Here is a 16,601-nt window from a genome sequence, read left to right as displayed (position 1 = left end):
TCCAACCCGAAAAAACCCGGTGGGTTTTTTCGGGCTGGGCCCACTTGGGCAAACCCTGCGCATAAGGCGATCCTTTAGTTTGGAGAAGAGCTAAAAAAAAAAAACACAGGGCGCAAGATTCGGACTATAGGCAGGATGAGGCAGAATGTCAACAACACTTTGCCAGCAGATGGGCAACTTTGATTTTTCTTTCTTTTGGCGGAGGAGACGACGTGTGGCTGTACTCCATCGACTGATGCTTCACTTCCGAGTCATAATGGTGTATACATGACTCGTCACCGGCGATGAATGTTCCTGGACGCAAGCCTTCCGCAGTCAGAAATTCAATGACACCCCGCTGTTTCAACCGGACGTCACCATTGGATGCCGTGAATTGCTCCATTACTCGAGAACGAGAAGAGATAGGAAGGTGAAACAAGTGACATTCTATAGCTTAAACATCAGTGTATTAATGACAAACAATTCAGAATGTTTGCAGTACTATTGGCCAAGTAGTGGTCTTGGAGGCATCACTGTCTGAATCACCCTCGCAATGGATTTTTCTTCTAGTAGATAACGTACTGATTTATTTCTAGCAATTTTGTATGTAGTATCTCTATTCTATGATGTATAATTTAATTAGTTCATGCAAAAAGGGCTCCAGTCACAAAAATGGCAAAATTGAGTTAACAACGGCTTTTTGTTCCTATAGGGTACACATATGTTCCTATGGATAAAGGGTTTAAGTTTCATTGGTTTAACATTTTATAAACAGGCGCAAACTTTGATTGTTCTACACAGAATGAGCTTGAATCAGTGACTAAAGCCCTTTCTGCATAGAGTATTATATTTGTTTTATATGTTAGTGGCAATAGCATTCGATTAATGTAATTTTTATCTACATGGAAAGCCCTCCTGTGCATAAAATTACAGGGTCTGAAAAGAGGACATGACCGGGAAAACCAGGACATATGGTAGTTCAACATATATGTTCTTAGATTCCTAACCTAATTGTATCTCAACTAACTTACCTAACCTAAAATTAACTGCAGTTGTCTTATTATAAAGAGAACTTTGGTAAAATCTTTGCAAGTCCATCCATTGACAGTATAGTGACACACTTATTCAAAATGTGCAAAGATGAACAACAAAAACCAACATTGCCACCATCTGTAAGCTTATGGCCACCGTTCCATCTAGTGTGTGAAAATTGACATCAGGAAACTTCTGCGTATATTCCCGATGAGCACAAACACTTCTATTATTTTATCATGAATTGGTCTACAGTTGAACAGATCGAGTCAGAAGTCCAAGACGATCGATAGTTTTTTTTTTTCTTTTTTTAATTATTTGAGAAGAACAAACAACACAATATGGAATACATTGTGTTTAGGAAATTAATGCAGTCAATAAGCATATCCGTGTTTCCATTTGTAGTTATGATTTTTATACCTACCAGGATGGAAAAAAATCATGATTTTTTTCAAAAAAATCATTTTTGTTGATTTTTTTGATTTAAATCGATTTTTTTTATTTAAATCAAATCTTTTTTTTCGTATAATACAAGTCGCGAACTGAAGAAAAAACATTAGGAATTAGTATTAAATGTTAATTATGTCATTTACGTGAAAGTATTGGGTTTAAATTTTGAATTAAATCCCAATCGTTAACCTATTTCAATCCCAAACAATGTTTCTTAAGCATTAAGGAAAAAGTACAGCTATGTATATCAACATGACACTTTTCTTTTCACGAAAGTTACTGATATTTGGCAGGGGCATACTTTAAACAATTGGAACTAGCTAGCGGCACGAAATACATATAAAGTACATAAATTTCGCCTAAAATTAACTAACTCACTAATGACCTATGGAACCCGGAGGTTCAGTGCCATGTTCACAAAAGCTCTCCACTGACTTCTATCCTTAGTCAACTGGATCCAGTTTTTACTTTGTATTCCTATTTCTGCGAGATGCAACTTAATATTGTCCTCCCATCTGCGCCTAGGCTTCCTAATGGTCGTTTTCGGATTGGACTTCCAGTTAAAACTTTGAAAGCGTTCCTACTTTCTTCCATTCTCGCTACATGTCCTGCCCACCTGGGCCTCCAAGATTTGATGACCCTAACAATGTTTGGTAAATGGTATAAATTATGCAGTTCCTCATCATGAAGTTTTCGCCATTCCTCATTTCCGTTCCTTTTGGTTCCGAATATTCGTTTCAGGATTTTATTCTCAATTACTTTGTCTGCGTTCTTCCCTCAGCGTAAGCGACCATGTTTCACAACCATACAGCACAACAGGCATAATTATCGTTTTATATATTTTAAAGCTTCAAATTTCTCGACACAATTCGCGACGATAAGAGATTTTGAACTGAATCATAACACGAATTCCCTGTAGGAATTTTCTGCAGGAATTCCAAAATAAAAAAATCAAGATGATCAGTTCCAGAAGAAGAAACACTTATGATTGTTAAAAATATGCTTTATGTGACGTGAAAAACAGTTCAAATGCGAGTTATCCGTGCATTTAAGACATCTATACATAGCAGGCACGTTTTTATACTTTTCTGTTGGCTATTTTATTTCCTCTGACAATTTTTCCTGCACAGGCACGGCAAGTTTTTTGCGATCACATCGCAGATCGCGGCATGTTCTGCAATGGGGTCAAGTATCCACTTTATCAAAAGTATTATTCGATATTTTAACGCATCCAAAATTTGTCGTATTACGATCCCGAGGAACTTCTTTGTGTTTAGTACATAAATTTCGCCCAAAATTTTAAAATCTAATTTTTTTTCTTGTTTCGGAGAGGGGATCGGACCCCTCTAAATACGCCCCTATTATCTGGAAACAAACAAATAGACGTGTACACAAAAGAGTTTTCATCTTAAATGTCCATGGTGATTTCCCCGTTGGAATAGAAATTTTAAAACCTTGTGTTACAAAGAGAAGAAAGCAGGGTTCACCCGTAACCCGTTCAAATGGGATTTTCCCTGATCGTTCCCTACATGATACTAGTTTTCATACTGTGCTTACATACATTTGAGTCTCATTGTATTATGATTATTATCTTCCGTAATCGAAATAACAGAAGAAATGAAATGAAATGAAATCTTTGAGTTTTACGTCCCACGGTTATGCCGGTTAGGCTAAAGGAGACGGTGATTATGAGAAATGAATGAAATGGTGGAATGAAGAAAGTGGGAGGAAACGGGAGCACCCCGAAAAAACCCACGCACACGGTGTTTGTCCACCACAAAGTTCACTTGGCGGGAGCAGGGTTTGAACCCGGGACCCCATGCACCAGAGGTGAACGCTCTACCACTGAGAAATAACAGAAGAGAAACGGGATTTTACTTACTTTCACTTTAAATTAATTCATTTCGGAATTTGATTTAAATCAACGATTTTTATTTAAAAAAATCAAATGATTTAAATCTTGATTAAAATCGTGATTTAAATCAGACTGATTTAAATCAATCCACCCTGATACCTACTATAGATTCTTAACTGGGCAAGAAACTTCTTAACAGTTTTGATAACAAAGAGCAACAAAATAATAAAAACTATACAATAACATGCATACAGGGCTTCGTCTATAATTTAAGTGCAAGAAGGGCTTCAGTCCACAACAGAAAACATTTTGTTACCATAGTAATGAAAAAAAAAAGTTTTCCTATACAGCATTCGATTAATGTAATTTTTATCTACGTGAAAAAATTGGATCATCTCAATTAGATAGTTTTTAAACTGAAATATATATATATAATTTTTATTTCTCTCAAAACTAAGTTTGTGTAACTGAAGCTCTTCTATGTATTAACTAATTCAATGAACATAATACTTTTTGGAATTGCAGTTTTTGTATACAGAAGTAGTAAAAAACCTCTCTCCAACGACACCACTAATGCCTCTGTATTGATAATTTCTCTTGTATTTGTCATAATAAAACAATGCTTATGACACCAGTTATTATTATTATTATTATTATTATTATTATTTTATAGTGTGAGTTGCGAAAGACGTTGGTTAATTTATATTTGGTAATTACCCCTAAATCATGTGTTTCTGTTTCCCTGAAATCCTTGAAAATTGGTAAAAATGCTGCATATGATTTATTCTGCCATGGCTAAATTCAAGTAACTTGCAGATTTATTGATTGAAATAAAGTTGAGAGAAAATCGAGAAAGATACAAGGGATTTCGATGCATACCCCTAAGGTCAAGGAACACGCTCCAGGAACCCTTGGCAACATTTCTGATGAGTCATATTCAATCACATAGAATTGCATTGTGATTGTTGCAACCTCTGTCGCAGCATTGAGAGTTCTGATAGCGTGGGAAGTGGTTGCGTGTTGCTCTAGGTTAGTGAAATTTGAGTGTTGTGGTTATTTAGAAGAAGAAAATGCCTCATATCTGTGTCAATAGTGCAAATACTTTTCGTAAGTCGCGAAAACGAGAATTGACCCCGCTCGTAAAGTCGCAAAAACGATAATTGACCCCGCTCGCAAAGAAGTGCTACGAATTTTATTTCGGGTGTAATGTTGGCGACCAAGACAAGAAATGTGCCCCCTACATATGCTGCTTGACATGTGTTCGACTCCTGAGAGGCTGGGCAAAAGGTTCACGACATACGCCGTTCGCTCTTCCCATGATCTGGCGGAAACCAACGGATCACACAACAGACTCACTTTTGTCTAATAATAATAGCTGGAATCACGTCGAAAACAAAGAAGAGTGTGCAATACCCGAATTTACCATCTGCTATGAGACATGTATGCCACACTGAGGATTTACCTGTACCAGTGCCTCCAGAAAATGTGAAGTGAGTGACGATGAATCTGGTAACGAGCATGAAGAAGCTTCAGAAGATGGGGAATCCACTCATGCCGACCCAACATTTGAATTACCCTATGATTCAAATACCCCACATATTTTGACACAAGGTGATCTCAACGATCTTGTTCGCGATTTAAATTTGTCTAAGCAGCAATCTGAGTTTTTAGCTTCGCGATTGAAAGGATGGAATCTTCTTTCTCCCAATGCAAAAGTGAGTATTTCTCGTGACCGCTATGCTGTTTTTTCTGTATATTTCTCGAAGGATGGTGGCGTGTTTTTTTTTTTTTTCTTTCTTTTGTAACAATAACGAATCCGTTATGGAGACTCTTGGCCAATGCATACAGTATAAATGAGTGACGTCTGTTCATAGGTTCTAGTAAATTGAGTTTCAAAGCAGTTCTTCACAATTGGAACAAATTTCCTTCTGTTCCGATTGCTAACGCAGTTAACCTTAAGGAGACTTATGAGACTTTCGAACTGCTTTTCACTCTTATCCAATATGACAAGACAAATGGAATATCTGTGGAGATCTAAAGGTAACTGCTATTCTGCTTGGTGGCATGCAGCCGGGGTACACAACGTACTGCTGCTTTCTATGCAAATGGGACAGCAGGGACAGAAAAAAATCACTATTGTGTAAAAAAAAATGGCCTGCTCGCCATTACCTGCTGCCTGGACATAAAAAATGTAGCCAACACTCCTCTTGTTGACCCTAAAAATGTGTATTTATCTCTACTGCACATTAAATTGGGATTTATCAAAAACTTTGTGAAAGGTATGGACCAAACATCATGTGCATTCACGTACTTGCGACTGAAGTTCCAAAAGATCAGTGATGCTAAAATAAAGGAAGGAATATTTGTAGGACCGCAAATTAGGGAATTAATGAATGATGAGAATTCTGTTCATTTGTTGAGTGATGTTGAGAAAATGGCATGGCTGTCCTTTGTGTGTGCAAGAACATTTTAGGCAACCATAAGGCAGAGAATTATGGCGAAATTGTACATGAACTAGTGAGAACATATTACTGCATGGGACGTAACATGTCACAAACTGCATGAACGACCATCTGAACTTCTTCCCGGATTACCTTGGTGCCATTAGTGACGAACAAAGTGAACGCTTTCGCCAGGATATTTCTCAAATGGAAAAGCGTTATTAAGAGAAGTTGAGGGCAGCAATGTTGGCTGACTCTGCTGGACCTTACGACGGAACTTTCCTGAAGCAAAATTTCACAGGAAATCGGGTAGGAAACATTTTTATGTAAGTTTCTTAATTTTTACTTACTTCTATGCTGCTCATTCCTTTGATTCCTTTGTGTACTAATACCGATTTTAAAAACTTTATGTAAGAAACTATTGTTGCGAGACCATGTCTTTATGGCAAATACATATAATACGTAAGCTGCCATAGGCATGCACAAAAAACACTTTCATATGAAAACTGAGGCCGATGGAGAAATTCTGTAACTTGATCTGCATAATCATTCATCAATTTTTAGCACATAACATGTCTATTTTAATATTTATGTTTTCGAACTCAGTAAGAAAGCAACAAGAACGAAGAGGTGAACTGAAAGTGTTCTCCATACAATGATGGTAAAAATAATCTCAACTAACACACTCATCTGTAACACAGAAAACCCGCATATAATGCTGGTATATTTCAGATTCACCGAAACTCCCTGTGTTTTGCACTGGTTCCTGTCAAAGGCTACAAACCGTATTCCTTCGCGAGACTACTGTTCCAGATTTACGTAGCTCGATACGCTACAATTGTTAATGTCCCAATTACAAAAGAATAATGAACAATTCAATATCCACAAGACTTCAACTATCGGTTTTCCAAGTGATGTCTGTTCGTGCCTAAACTCTAATTTTCCGCCCCTCTAAAAATTACTTTTTTTTTTTTTTTTTTTTTTTTTTTTTTTTGCTAAGATCCAACAGCTTCCAACATTAACCTACCTGAAGTTACATTAAGAACGAAAATTTGGGAATCTTTTTTTATGGTCCGGAAATCCAAATCGAAAGAACTGAAACTTAATATGATAATAATAATAAGTAACGCAAACGCGAAAGCAACACTTTTTCATCCAGCCAAGACAGAGTACACCACAAATTCTGAACGAGATGAACAAAAAGATACCAAACGGAGAGCAAAAGAACTCCACGGAACGGTTAAGACTAACATAAAATTATGATTAAGTACAGTATAAATTAAGTTACCTCCTATCCTGCTGTGTTTTTAACTGAGACCTCTCTGAAGATGCTGCTCCACCTGCTGCTTCTGCAGACCAGAGATCATCGTCATCAGAAGAAACTTCAGAACAGTAATGGCCCCATGGGCGTGGGAGTGAGCGTGAGCTTGGCAGGTCCCAAACCGTAGAGCTCCCACTTCCCGATGGGCCTGGGCTTGGCACGTCCCAAATCGTAGAGCTCCCACTTCCCGATGGGCCTGGGCTTGGCACGTCCCAAATCGTAGAGCTCCCACTTTCCGATGGGCCTGGGTTTGGCAGATCACTAACCAGGCCTTCTGCAGAAGTAAAAAACATACAATTTCATATCTGTTTATACTGTATATAGAAGAATAAGATATCGCTAAAACTGTCACAAATTACAGTTAACTAAAGGTAAGGCACACACACACACACACACACACACACACACACACATATATATATATATATATATATATATATATATATATATATATATATATATATATATATATACAAAAAGAACGAATACTTCTGTTCGTAACGGATTGTCATGACGCATACTTGCTGATGGGAGAATGTGAAACATGCTGGTACCTGCTAGAACTGCTGTCTTATCATTTATCAAATTCGGGTTTATTCACAACCTTACAAATATCCATCCAGAAATTTGTGGTGAACAAACACCATATGCGTGGGTTCCCCTGTTTCCTCACACATTCATCACTCATTCCGTTGTTGCCACTCATCTCATTATCACCGTTTCCCTTAGCCTCGGTCAAATCTTGGGACATTAAACTAAAGAAAGAAAAGAAGTACGTGATTCAGTACACTTATCTTGGAAGAATCTATCTTCCTGCTCTAAAAGCAGCACGAAAACTAGCTGAGAATAGAAATGAAATTAAATGAAATCTTTAAGTTTTACGTTCCACAGTTATGCCGGTTAGGCTAAAGGAGACGGTGATTATGAGAAATGAATGAAATGGTGGAATGAAGAAAGTGGGAGGAAACGGGAGAACCCCGAGAAAACCCACGCACACGGTGTTTGTCCACCACAAAGTTCACTTGGCGGGAGCAGGGTTTGAACCTAGGACCCCATGCACCAGAGTTGAACGCTCTACCACTGAGCCACCGCGGCCCCGCTCCCAAAAGAATGGATTAATATAACAGTAATGAAAGAGAATCATGTACTTTAACATAACTCTGCAATATGACGAACACCGAGTAACATTCCTCTTGGACACTGGAGCTGCAATATTAGTTCTGGAAATGAGACAAGCTAAACAATTATTCAGAAACAGAATATTATTAAGATACACAGAAACTTTACGCAACGCGAATGGTTCCAACAGACAATGCAAGGAAAATAAACATAGATGTGGCTGTAAGAAATGATAGGCTTAGCTTACTATTAATATTACTTAGCTCACCTTACACTTACTACTAAGTAGAGAAGATGGAAAAGTACATTAAGGATCGGTTCAAAGTACTATTTAGAAATTAAAATGAAATATTTCACTTTAACGTCACACGAGTAAGCCCTTTAGGCTAAAAGAGACGATAATGCACTATTTAGAGAATCAATTAACACCCTTACAAAAGCTATCGAGTCAACATACCATCAAGGCAAGGATTGGTAGCTATTTTCAAAAAAACATTGAGAGATACTCTACGCACTCAGAAACCAAGTCAAAACCAAATTGATAACCTATGTAAAATGAGAGTACTGGAACCCATTTCATATTCGATTTGGGTAACTCCGATAGTGATTGTAAACAAGAAGAATGGATCGCTAAGATCGTGTAGAAATTTTAAGAATATAGTAAATTTGGTGACGGAGAAAGTAGCGTACCCTCAACCCAAAATAGAGGACTTGTTACATAAACTCAATATTACGTCCTATTAGAACTTACACAAGCTTACAGTTACAGGTAGACCCTCAATCTACTCAGTACTTAGTAGTAAGCGTGCCATGGGTGTTACATAAACATCTCATGTTACCGTTTGGAATAAATTACGCAGCGCAATTGTTTCAAAAATTTATGGATCATACGACGTATTTTAAGGAGATGCTGTTCAACAATGTTTCGAAAAGACAATTCCAGTTTTAAACAGATACCTGCAAAGGAATGTACACATTCATGCTTCCAAAAGATTATTTTTCAAGCAATCGATAAAGTACCTTGGTTACGAAGTCAAGAGAGGAACAGAGAAAGTATAATGTCCGCTAAGGATAAAATACAAGCATTGCTACAAACCGAGCCTAAAATTCTATTGCAATCGCCCCCTAGGAATGGTTAACTTTTACTACAAAGACATTTACCACCACCGTCTATGCGAATATCACACTTGTTAGAGCTTCTAAAGGAAGTGGGAAAACCCGCATCAAAAGGAGCTTGACGAGGTTAAGTCGATTATCACTAATACATCCATCCGTTAGGCTAGTTTCAGACGGAAGCATTTATTGTAGTATTTCTCGTAGCAGATCTGATGCCAAAAACCTCGTATAATATTCTATGACATCAAAAGTATATGGTGCTTTTACACGGTAGCATTTTGATAAGCATCTTGTTGTGACGTAGCAAACACATTACTGCAAACGAGCACAATTATGTCTCCGAAACTAAAAACAAAGATTTCAGTCACTATTTCTTCTAAAGCCCTTTTTCGCATATGCTTATTATGATATAAAGGATTTTTAACTTTGTACAAACAAGGATGCTCCTCATATTTCTCAATCAGCATAATAATAGCATCCCTACTCCAACTCTTTTTTCTTTACTACAATTCAATTTCCCACACACACACACAAAAAAAAAAGAGCATGGATGTTTGGCACAAAATCTTTCGCTTCCTTTTAGCACACCACGGCGTTGCAATCGGACCAGAAATGTTGGGGAAAGTGCTACGAAATAGAGCAGGTTCAATCGACAAGAAATACCATAGGATATGCCATAGCATGGGAAATGCTGTAGCATTTGGTACTTTACACGGTAGGATATCGATGATACAATTGCTACGATAAATGCTTCCGTCTAAAACCACCCTGAGGTTTCCTGTGGTAATAATGACAGAGGCTTCATTGGAAGGAGTGGATGCAATAATGTTTAACGACATCAACAGCAAGTTAGTTTCTATAGCTCGTGCGTCAGCAACATTAACATCTGCAGGAAAAAAATACACGCAGTTTGAACGAGAGGCATTACCCTCAATTTCCACAACTATTTGCGGTCAAGAAGTTGTAGAAATTTACTTACAGCAGAAAATTTAAGATCTTAACGAATTCCTGACTAGTGCAATGGATATTCGGGATAAACAAACCACAAGCCACCATCAACGACCGCTCCAAGATTGCAAAAATGTTTTCTGGTTTTAAGCAATGACTTTGAAACAGTGCATAAGAAACAGGTGCAGGTAGTGGACTTCTTATCAAGGTTTCCATTCACAACGGGTACAGAGAAGTTGCGGCATCCGAGGGTTATGTCAGTAAATTAAGCACCTTTTTATTAAACCCGGATGAAAGACAGTTGGTTGAGGCAAGAAAAGAATGGATGTGTAACGGCTAGCCAAAAACTCTACTGACTTAAAAGCCAAACATAATCAAGTATTTTTCAAGAACCGATTTAATTTTTCTTGAGTTGATGAATAACATGATATTAAAATATTGCTTGATGTTGCTGTACCTACAACAGATCTATTTGAATCGATTACATGAGAATTATACAGGGCTGCAAACAAGATGTTGATCATAGCAGATTCAGAGGTTTGGTGGTCTGAACTTTAGATATACAGAAGTTGGTACATGACTGTTCTGTGTGTATGGTGGTAGCTAATAACACCGCAGAAAGTAAACACGGAGCTTGGAAAGAAACCATTTATCTACGGGAAAGGATACACCTTGATCATAGTTTCCTCTTTGGACTTAAACTTTTCTCATGTTGAAAGATGTCTAATTCAATCAGATAAATATCTGGGTCGTAGAAACAACGAGTAATAGGCACACTATTAATGCCTACAGAAGTTTTTTCAGTTGTAAGCTTTCCTTGAAGTAATATTGAGTCCCAATAAGTCACCTTCTCGCAGTATAAAATTTCAGCACTACTGTCGCTCCAGATTTATAAAACAGAATTTTGTACTGCTGTACCACCCACAATGCAATGGGGCAGCAGGAAAAAAAACAGTACAAATAATGAAAAAGAGCCTACAAAAGATTTTTAAAAAACAGGTAAATTGTAAACAGAACCCTTTTTAAGAATTGGGTCAAAGAACTATACGTTGTTACATACGCCCAACGTAAAGGTAAGTGCACACCAGCCGATAAAATGTTACTACATTGTCCGAGGACCTGGTTCTGGTCAATGTTACCAGAATCGGTAAAAAAGAAAGAGAAGATAAAAACGGTCATCATTTTGCAGCTTCGGTTTTCGAAGGACAGTGGGTGTGGGAAAGAAATAAAAAAATAGTCACCACCTAAGTTTGTCAGAAAATTGGTAATTAAAGTGACATGACTGTGGTTATTATAAGTGCAAAGTTATTGGAAAACTAAGAGTGGTGCAAAGAAATCAAGTCAGATGTACGGATAACACCTTATTAAGAGGGATAACTCAAAGAAGACGAGTTAACATAAAGTAACCCCCAAAATCCAGACAGGGGAAGTGAAGGATACAAAAGTTTGGTGCGTAAGAGAGGAAGAGTGCGGTTAAAAAGAAAAAAAGGAAGATGTTGTAGGGCAGAAATTAACAGGACAGAAAGTGCTTAACTTTACGGGCAATATCTGAGTATAGAGTAAAGAAGCCAAGTAAAATGTGGTTTTTGACCAAAAAGAGAAGTGAGTTTTTTGTGTAGTTGAGTAGGTAGTGAAAATAATACAAGCTTAAAAATTGGTGTCATCTTGTTTATAATTTACCGGGATAATTGCTGATAGCAATAGAACATACACAGCAAGATCCTATTCTGTCCAGGGCATCATAACCATCCACATAACAATTTTGGTTCCTTCAGAACACAGCGGGTAACGCGCTCGCTGTCTCGGATTCAATTTCGTTTGGGCAATGGTGCTTGCCCAGAATACAAACTCGAGTACTGTTTCAAATTCCGTTTTAAAGCAGTAGACTCTGTGATGTTCTACAACTCGAGTCAACTAATTTTGGGTTTCTTCATAAAAACACTTCAAATGGCTTTCAATTACAATAAGACCTATTAAAATAATTTCTTAACAATTTAAAGATTTTTTAGTGTGAAATTATAGGACCGGCTATACGGGGTGTTACAATTATCACAATATTTTGGGAATAGATTCTTCATTCAAAATAAGAAAGAAGTTCAGATGGATCTGTGGTTGGAAGTACATAGTTTCGTAGCTATAGGGTGCCGAAAACGTGAAAAAAACTTTAAAGGTCCATAGTTCCACTATCGGACCGATCGTAGTCGGGTCAAGACATCAATGAAAAACTATTATATGAACTATCCAAATATCCATCTTTCAGAACCTCCGGTACTTGCACAATCATTTTTAGAGAGGCTGTTTGGGAGTACTTGATCACTTTCCACCACCTACCTCTAAAAAATTGGTGTGTAAGTACTGAAGAATTCTTAAACATGGATATTTAGGTAGTTCACATACCAGTTCCTCAGTGATGTCTTGACCCGACTATGATAGACCCCATAGTAGTGAAGCTATGAACTTTTAAAGTTGACTTGTTTCACGTTTTCGGCACCCTATAACTCCGAAACTTTCCACTGTTGAGCACAGGTCCAAATGAACTTTTTTCTTCTATTGATGTGAGGAATCTGTTCCCAAAATATTGTGATAAATTTTATAACACCCTGTATATCAAACGTAGCATATTCCCTGACTTCCAAGGTCTGTGCGAATCCTAAAATATACACTAAAACTGATAAAACCAATAAGTTTCTCAGAAAATTGTACCTTTGTTTGATTATGCCAATCATTTCGTACAAAAACAATAATACAGGGTGGACATAATGATAACAAACATTAATGGAAACATGCGGTTTGAAAACATCGCTTGTGTGATACTTCAAGATTTTGCCACAGCCTGTGCTGCCATCTGCTGCAGCTGACCGTAGCGAGACAGTCATTTATTTTAAAAAAATAGCGTCAGTAGAGCAGAAAGCGAGGTGTGTGTTGTGGTATTATGTAACAAAATCTACCGTCACACTTCAACAAACATTCAGGAGAGAGCATGGACAGTAGCGACCAGATGTTAAGAGCATAAAGCAATGGTATAGCAAGTTTATTGCAACAGAAAGTGTTTTAGATCGTGATAGAAGTGGTAGACCGAGTATTAGTGAGGAACGTGTGAAAGCTGTTAGTGCTGCTTTAATCCGAAGCTCACGGAAATCCTTGCGTTGCAGACTTCTTCCTGTGGGGTTAATTTTAAAGACAGGGTTTACGCAACACCTGTCCGTGATATTGCAACACTCAAAAACAGGATAAGGGTAGCAATAGACACAGTGATTCCTGAAATGTTGAATAACACATGGATAGAAATTGAATATCGCATGGATGTCTTAACCCTTCAGCACTCGCGCACAGACCGTCACGCGAGAACTCGCACGCGGTCGAAACGACCACGCTGTAAAATTTGACGTTAAGGAATGAATTACATAATTTTAAATGAATTTTATACTTTTTAATAGTTAAATAAACCATTTTTCTCACAAAATGTGTTACAGTACATAGTATCATGTACGTCCATGTTCACGGGGTAGTACCTGTTGGCAGATTCTTCTTTCTCTATACTCAGAAGCAATTTTTCAATCCTTTTCTGTTCTTTCGAATCCATATTTCATTCAAATCATAACTAGAACACTCACTAAAATACTAAGTTAATCGTATGTGTTATATTTACAGCATATCTCCAAAAAATATGAATAAACAAATTTGAATGAAAAATATTAAGATAAAAAAAAATCAAATATGTGAGCAATCGCGCGCGGAAGAAATGATCGCAATAAGCCTAAAGGTCCAGTTGACAGAGCACACAAAGCACTGGGCACCAACTAACGCGAAAAGCGGTGGTGTGTTGCAACAATACAGTCTACAGAAGGATTAGAGGGGGGTGAGGGGAAGTTTGCTCAAAGTCACTAAACAGAATCAAAGAATATTTATAGGTGCGGTCGAAAAGACCGCGCTGCGAGTTCTCGAGGGTTAAGGGCAACTAGTGGAGCACAAGTGGAATTTCTCTAAATCAGGTTAAAAAAAAAAAAAAAAAAAAAAAAAAAAAAACAGTTTCCCTATTATTTGCCACAAACCGCATGCTTTATCATTCTTAGTTTTCTTCTTATTAATGTCTGTTATCAGGGAGAGACTTTATGTCCACCTTGCACAAATTTAAAAAAATGAAGCAAACAACATACTCAAAGAATAATTCCATTTTTCTGGAGTGGAACTGATTTAAGGTATATAATAATTTATCCTTCCTTGAGTAAGCTATTTTTGGAATATACCTATCTTGCGCAATAGTCACAGTCTCAAAAAACGTTAAAAAGTAATGGTTCAAATACTTACGCGGAGCTTCAGGCACTTCGTTGGAGTTCGAATCCTCTGAACTGGGCATTTCCAACGAACTTCCTTCAATTTCGGTTCCAGTATGTTTCTTGCTTCTATACCAGACTGTTTTACGAGGTTTCCATTGTGTTGGCCTCTTATCCCTTGGACGTGCGCCATTATTATGGGTTTTCTGCATGTTCCCCTCACACGTTTTTTGTTCATCACTAAAAGAGAACACATGATTCATACAACGTAAGTGGTAAATGTGTATTGCAAATGTTTAGAAAACTAAAGTAAGATGTGTAGTATAGTATTTGTACCATAAACCTTTTACAATATCATTTTTTAATTATTATTACTGATTACTGGGTGTTTAACGGGGACATCCAGGGCCCGATTAAGGAAGGGGGGATTAGGGAGAGGCTGTAGCCTCGGGAATCCACTGTGATCTAAATCTCAACTGGCTAAAAAAATCATAAAGATACAATCATCATCATAAAATAAAATATGACCAAAAATATGAAACATATTCCATTAACTTTCCTACTGTACTCTCACAGAAAAGTATTAAGTGAAGTCAGCAGAGGACACTTTTTTTCTAGTCCCGGGCCTCCAGATGGGTTAATCCAGCCCTGGGGACGTCAGCAGCGAGGCTATTAATGGCTGGATTAACCCATTGTCTCCGATTTGTCGTTTGTGTTTTACATAAAACACTTTTTTTATTTTTTTATGAGCCAAGCATAATCCACGTTACTATCCTAAATTCTAGTCAAATGAATCCAAGAGACTTCCTTGTTTTACTTTACCGAAAGATCTTAGACAGTCAACTTACAGAAAATAAGTGTGATTGGTGTATTTTTAGAATAGGATTTCTAGTATTACTTGATTGAAGAATTTTAATAAGCAACGGCACGACAGCTACTTTTAAATAATGTATATAGAGTAATCATAACAATATACAATACTATACAAAATTACTACAGTATGTTTAATATATGTAGGTTTTGAGAAAATCTTAAGGGAATCCATATCTCAAAACCTCCGCTTCCTTTCGACAAGCCGTCAGGTGCCAATAGTTGACAATTGAAATGGTTAGCTTTAATCTTGAGAGTTTTCTGGAATTACTAAAGCTCCCCACTGATGAAAGGAGGACTATGTACAACCATTTCCTGAATTCCTGTACGTACTTTTTCTTATTCACATCTTCCTTCACTATCCCTTTATCAGGGTAGTGTTCTGGCCATTGACTTCCAAGAACAAATGGTGGGAATCCATGCTTCTTTGTCTCCCGTCACAAATACAGAACACCTGCCTCTCATATCGGAATACGAATGTGTTAATAAAATAACAAAACGGTATTTTGCGTGGCCAAGATACGCAGGAAAATTTATCACTATCATCACAGGGTAAACATTGCTTCAGTGCGGCCAACGTCCAAGATAGACAAGTGGCCAACTTACAGAGCAATAAGTAACAAATGTCTTATGAGAAAATGCAGGTTCAAGACGAATCAGGCCAAGATGAGAAGGTGGCCAACTGAGAGAGGCGGCCAAGTTGACAGGTTTTACTGTATCATCCAACTTCAATTAGTCACGTATTTTCGATTAAGTTCTTACTTTTATCTCTAATTCGCCTTTAGGTCTTACGTTTTATAAAATATTACCTGAAATGCCTGTTTTTCGCACTGTGAGAACAGTTTTATGGAAAATGTTTCAATCCCCTTCCCTTTTAAGATACGTATTTCAATGAAAGAGTAATGATAAGAATACAAAAGATTCTCTACTTTTGGCATAAATTTTGAAAAGCCCTATACTTACAGAATAGGCCCTTTAAAAATTTGATATGATTAAGAAACTTAACTTGAGGTGGACACTATGTTTCAAGAGTCATTTCTAATGGGTCAGCTATTTCCCCGACCCCGAAAGCTAAGAATTTGATTCTATTTTTGATATTTTATTTTTCACCCCATATCCCTTCTGCTGATGGGGCTGAACATGGACTTAAATGGCGTTGAGAGCGTCATTATTCACTTCAGCGACCCCAAAAATTA

At 37.3% G+C, this 16,601-nt stretch overlaps 1 protein-coding gene across 2 annotated transcripts in view; it reads right to left on the bottom strand.

The window, feature by feature from the left end:
* LOC145674472 (uncharacterized) overlaps positions 1-16,601 on the bottom strand; it is a 55,551-nt gene that overhangs the window by 17,013 nt on the left and 21,937 nt on the right. For both annotated transcript variants that reach the window (XR_014128948.1, XM_081744585.1), the window contains exons 4-5: positions 14,570-14,775; positions 7,046-7,352 (exon numbers count right to left, since the gene is read on the bottom strand). Coding sequence is in view for 1 of the 2 variants with exons in the window: in XM_081744585.1 (XP_081600711.1) it covers positions 7,046-7,352; positions 14,570-14,775 (513 nt within the window). In the remaining variant the exon portion in view is untranslated. The remainder of the gene's footprint in view (positions 1-7,045; positions 7,353-14,569; positions 14,776-16,601) is intronic.

This window comes from Thermobia domestica, chromosome 17 (genome assembly GCF_964235325.1).
Source record: "Thermobia domestica chromosome 17, izTheDome1.hap1.1, whole genome shotgun sequence".
Lineage (NCBI taxonomy): Eukaryota > Metazoa > Arthropoda > Insecta > Zygentoma > Lepismatidae > Thermobia > Thermobia domestica.
This window is presented reverse-complemented; position numbering and strand designations above follow the sequence as displayed.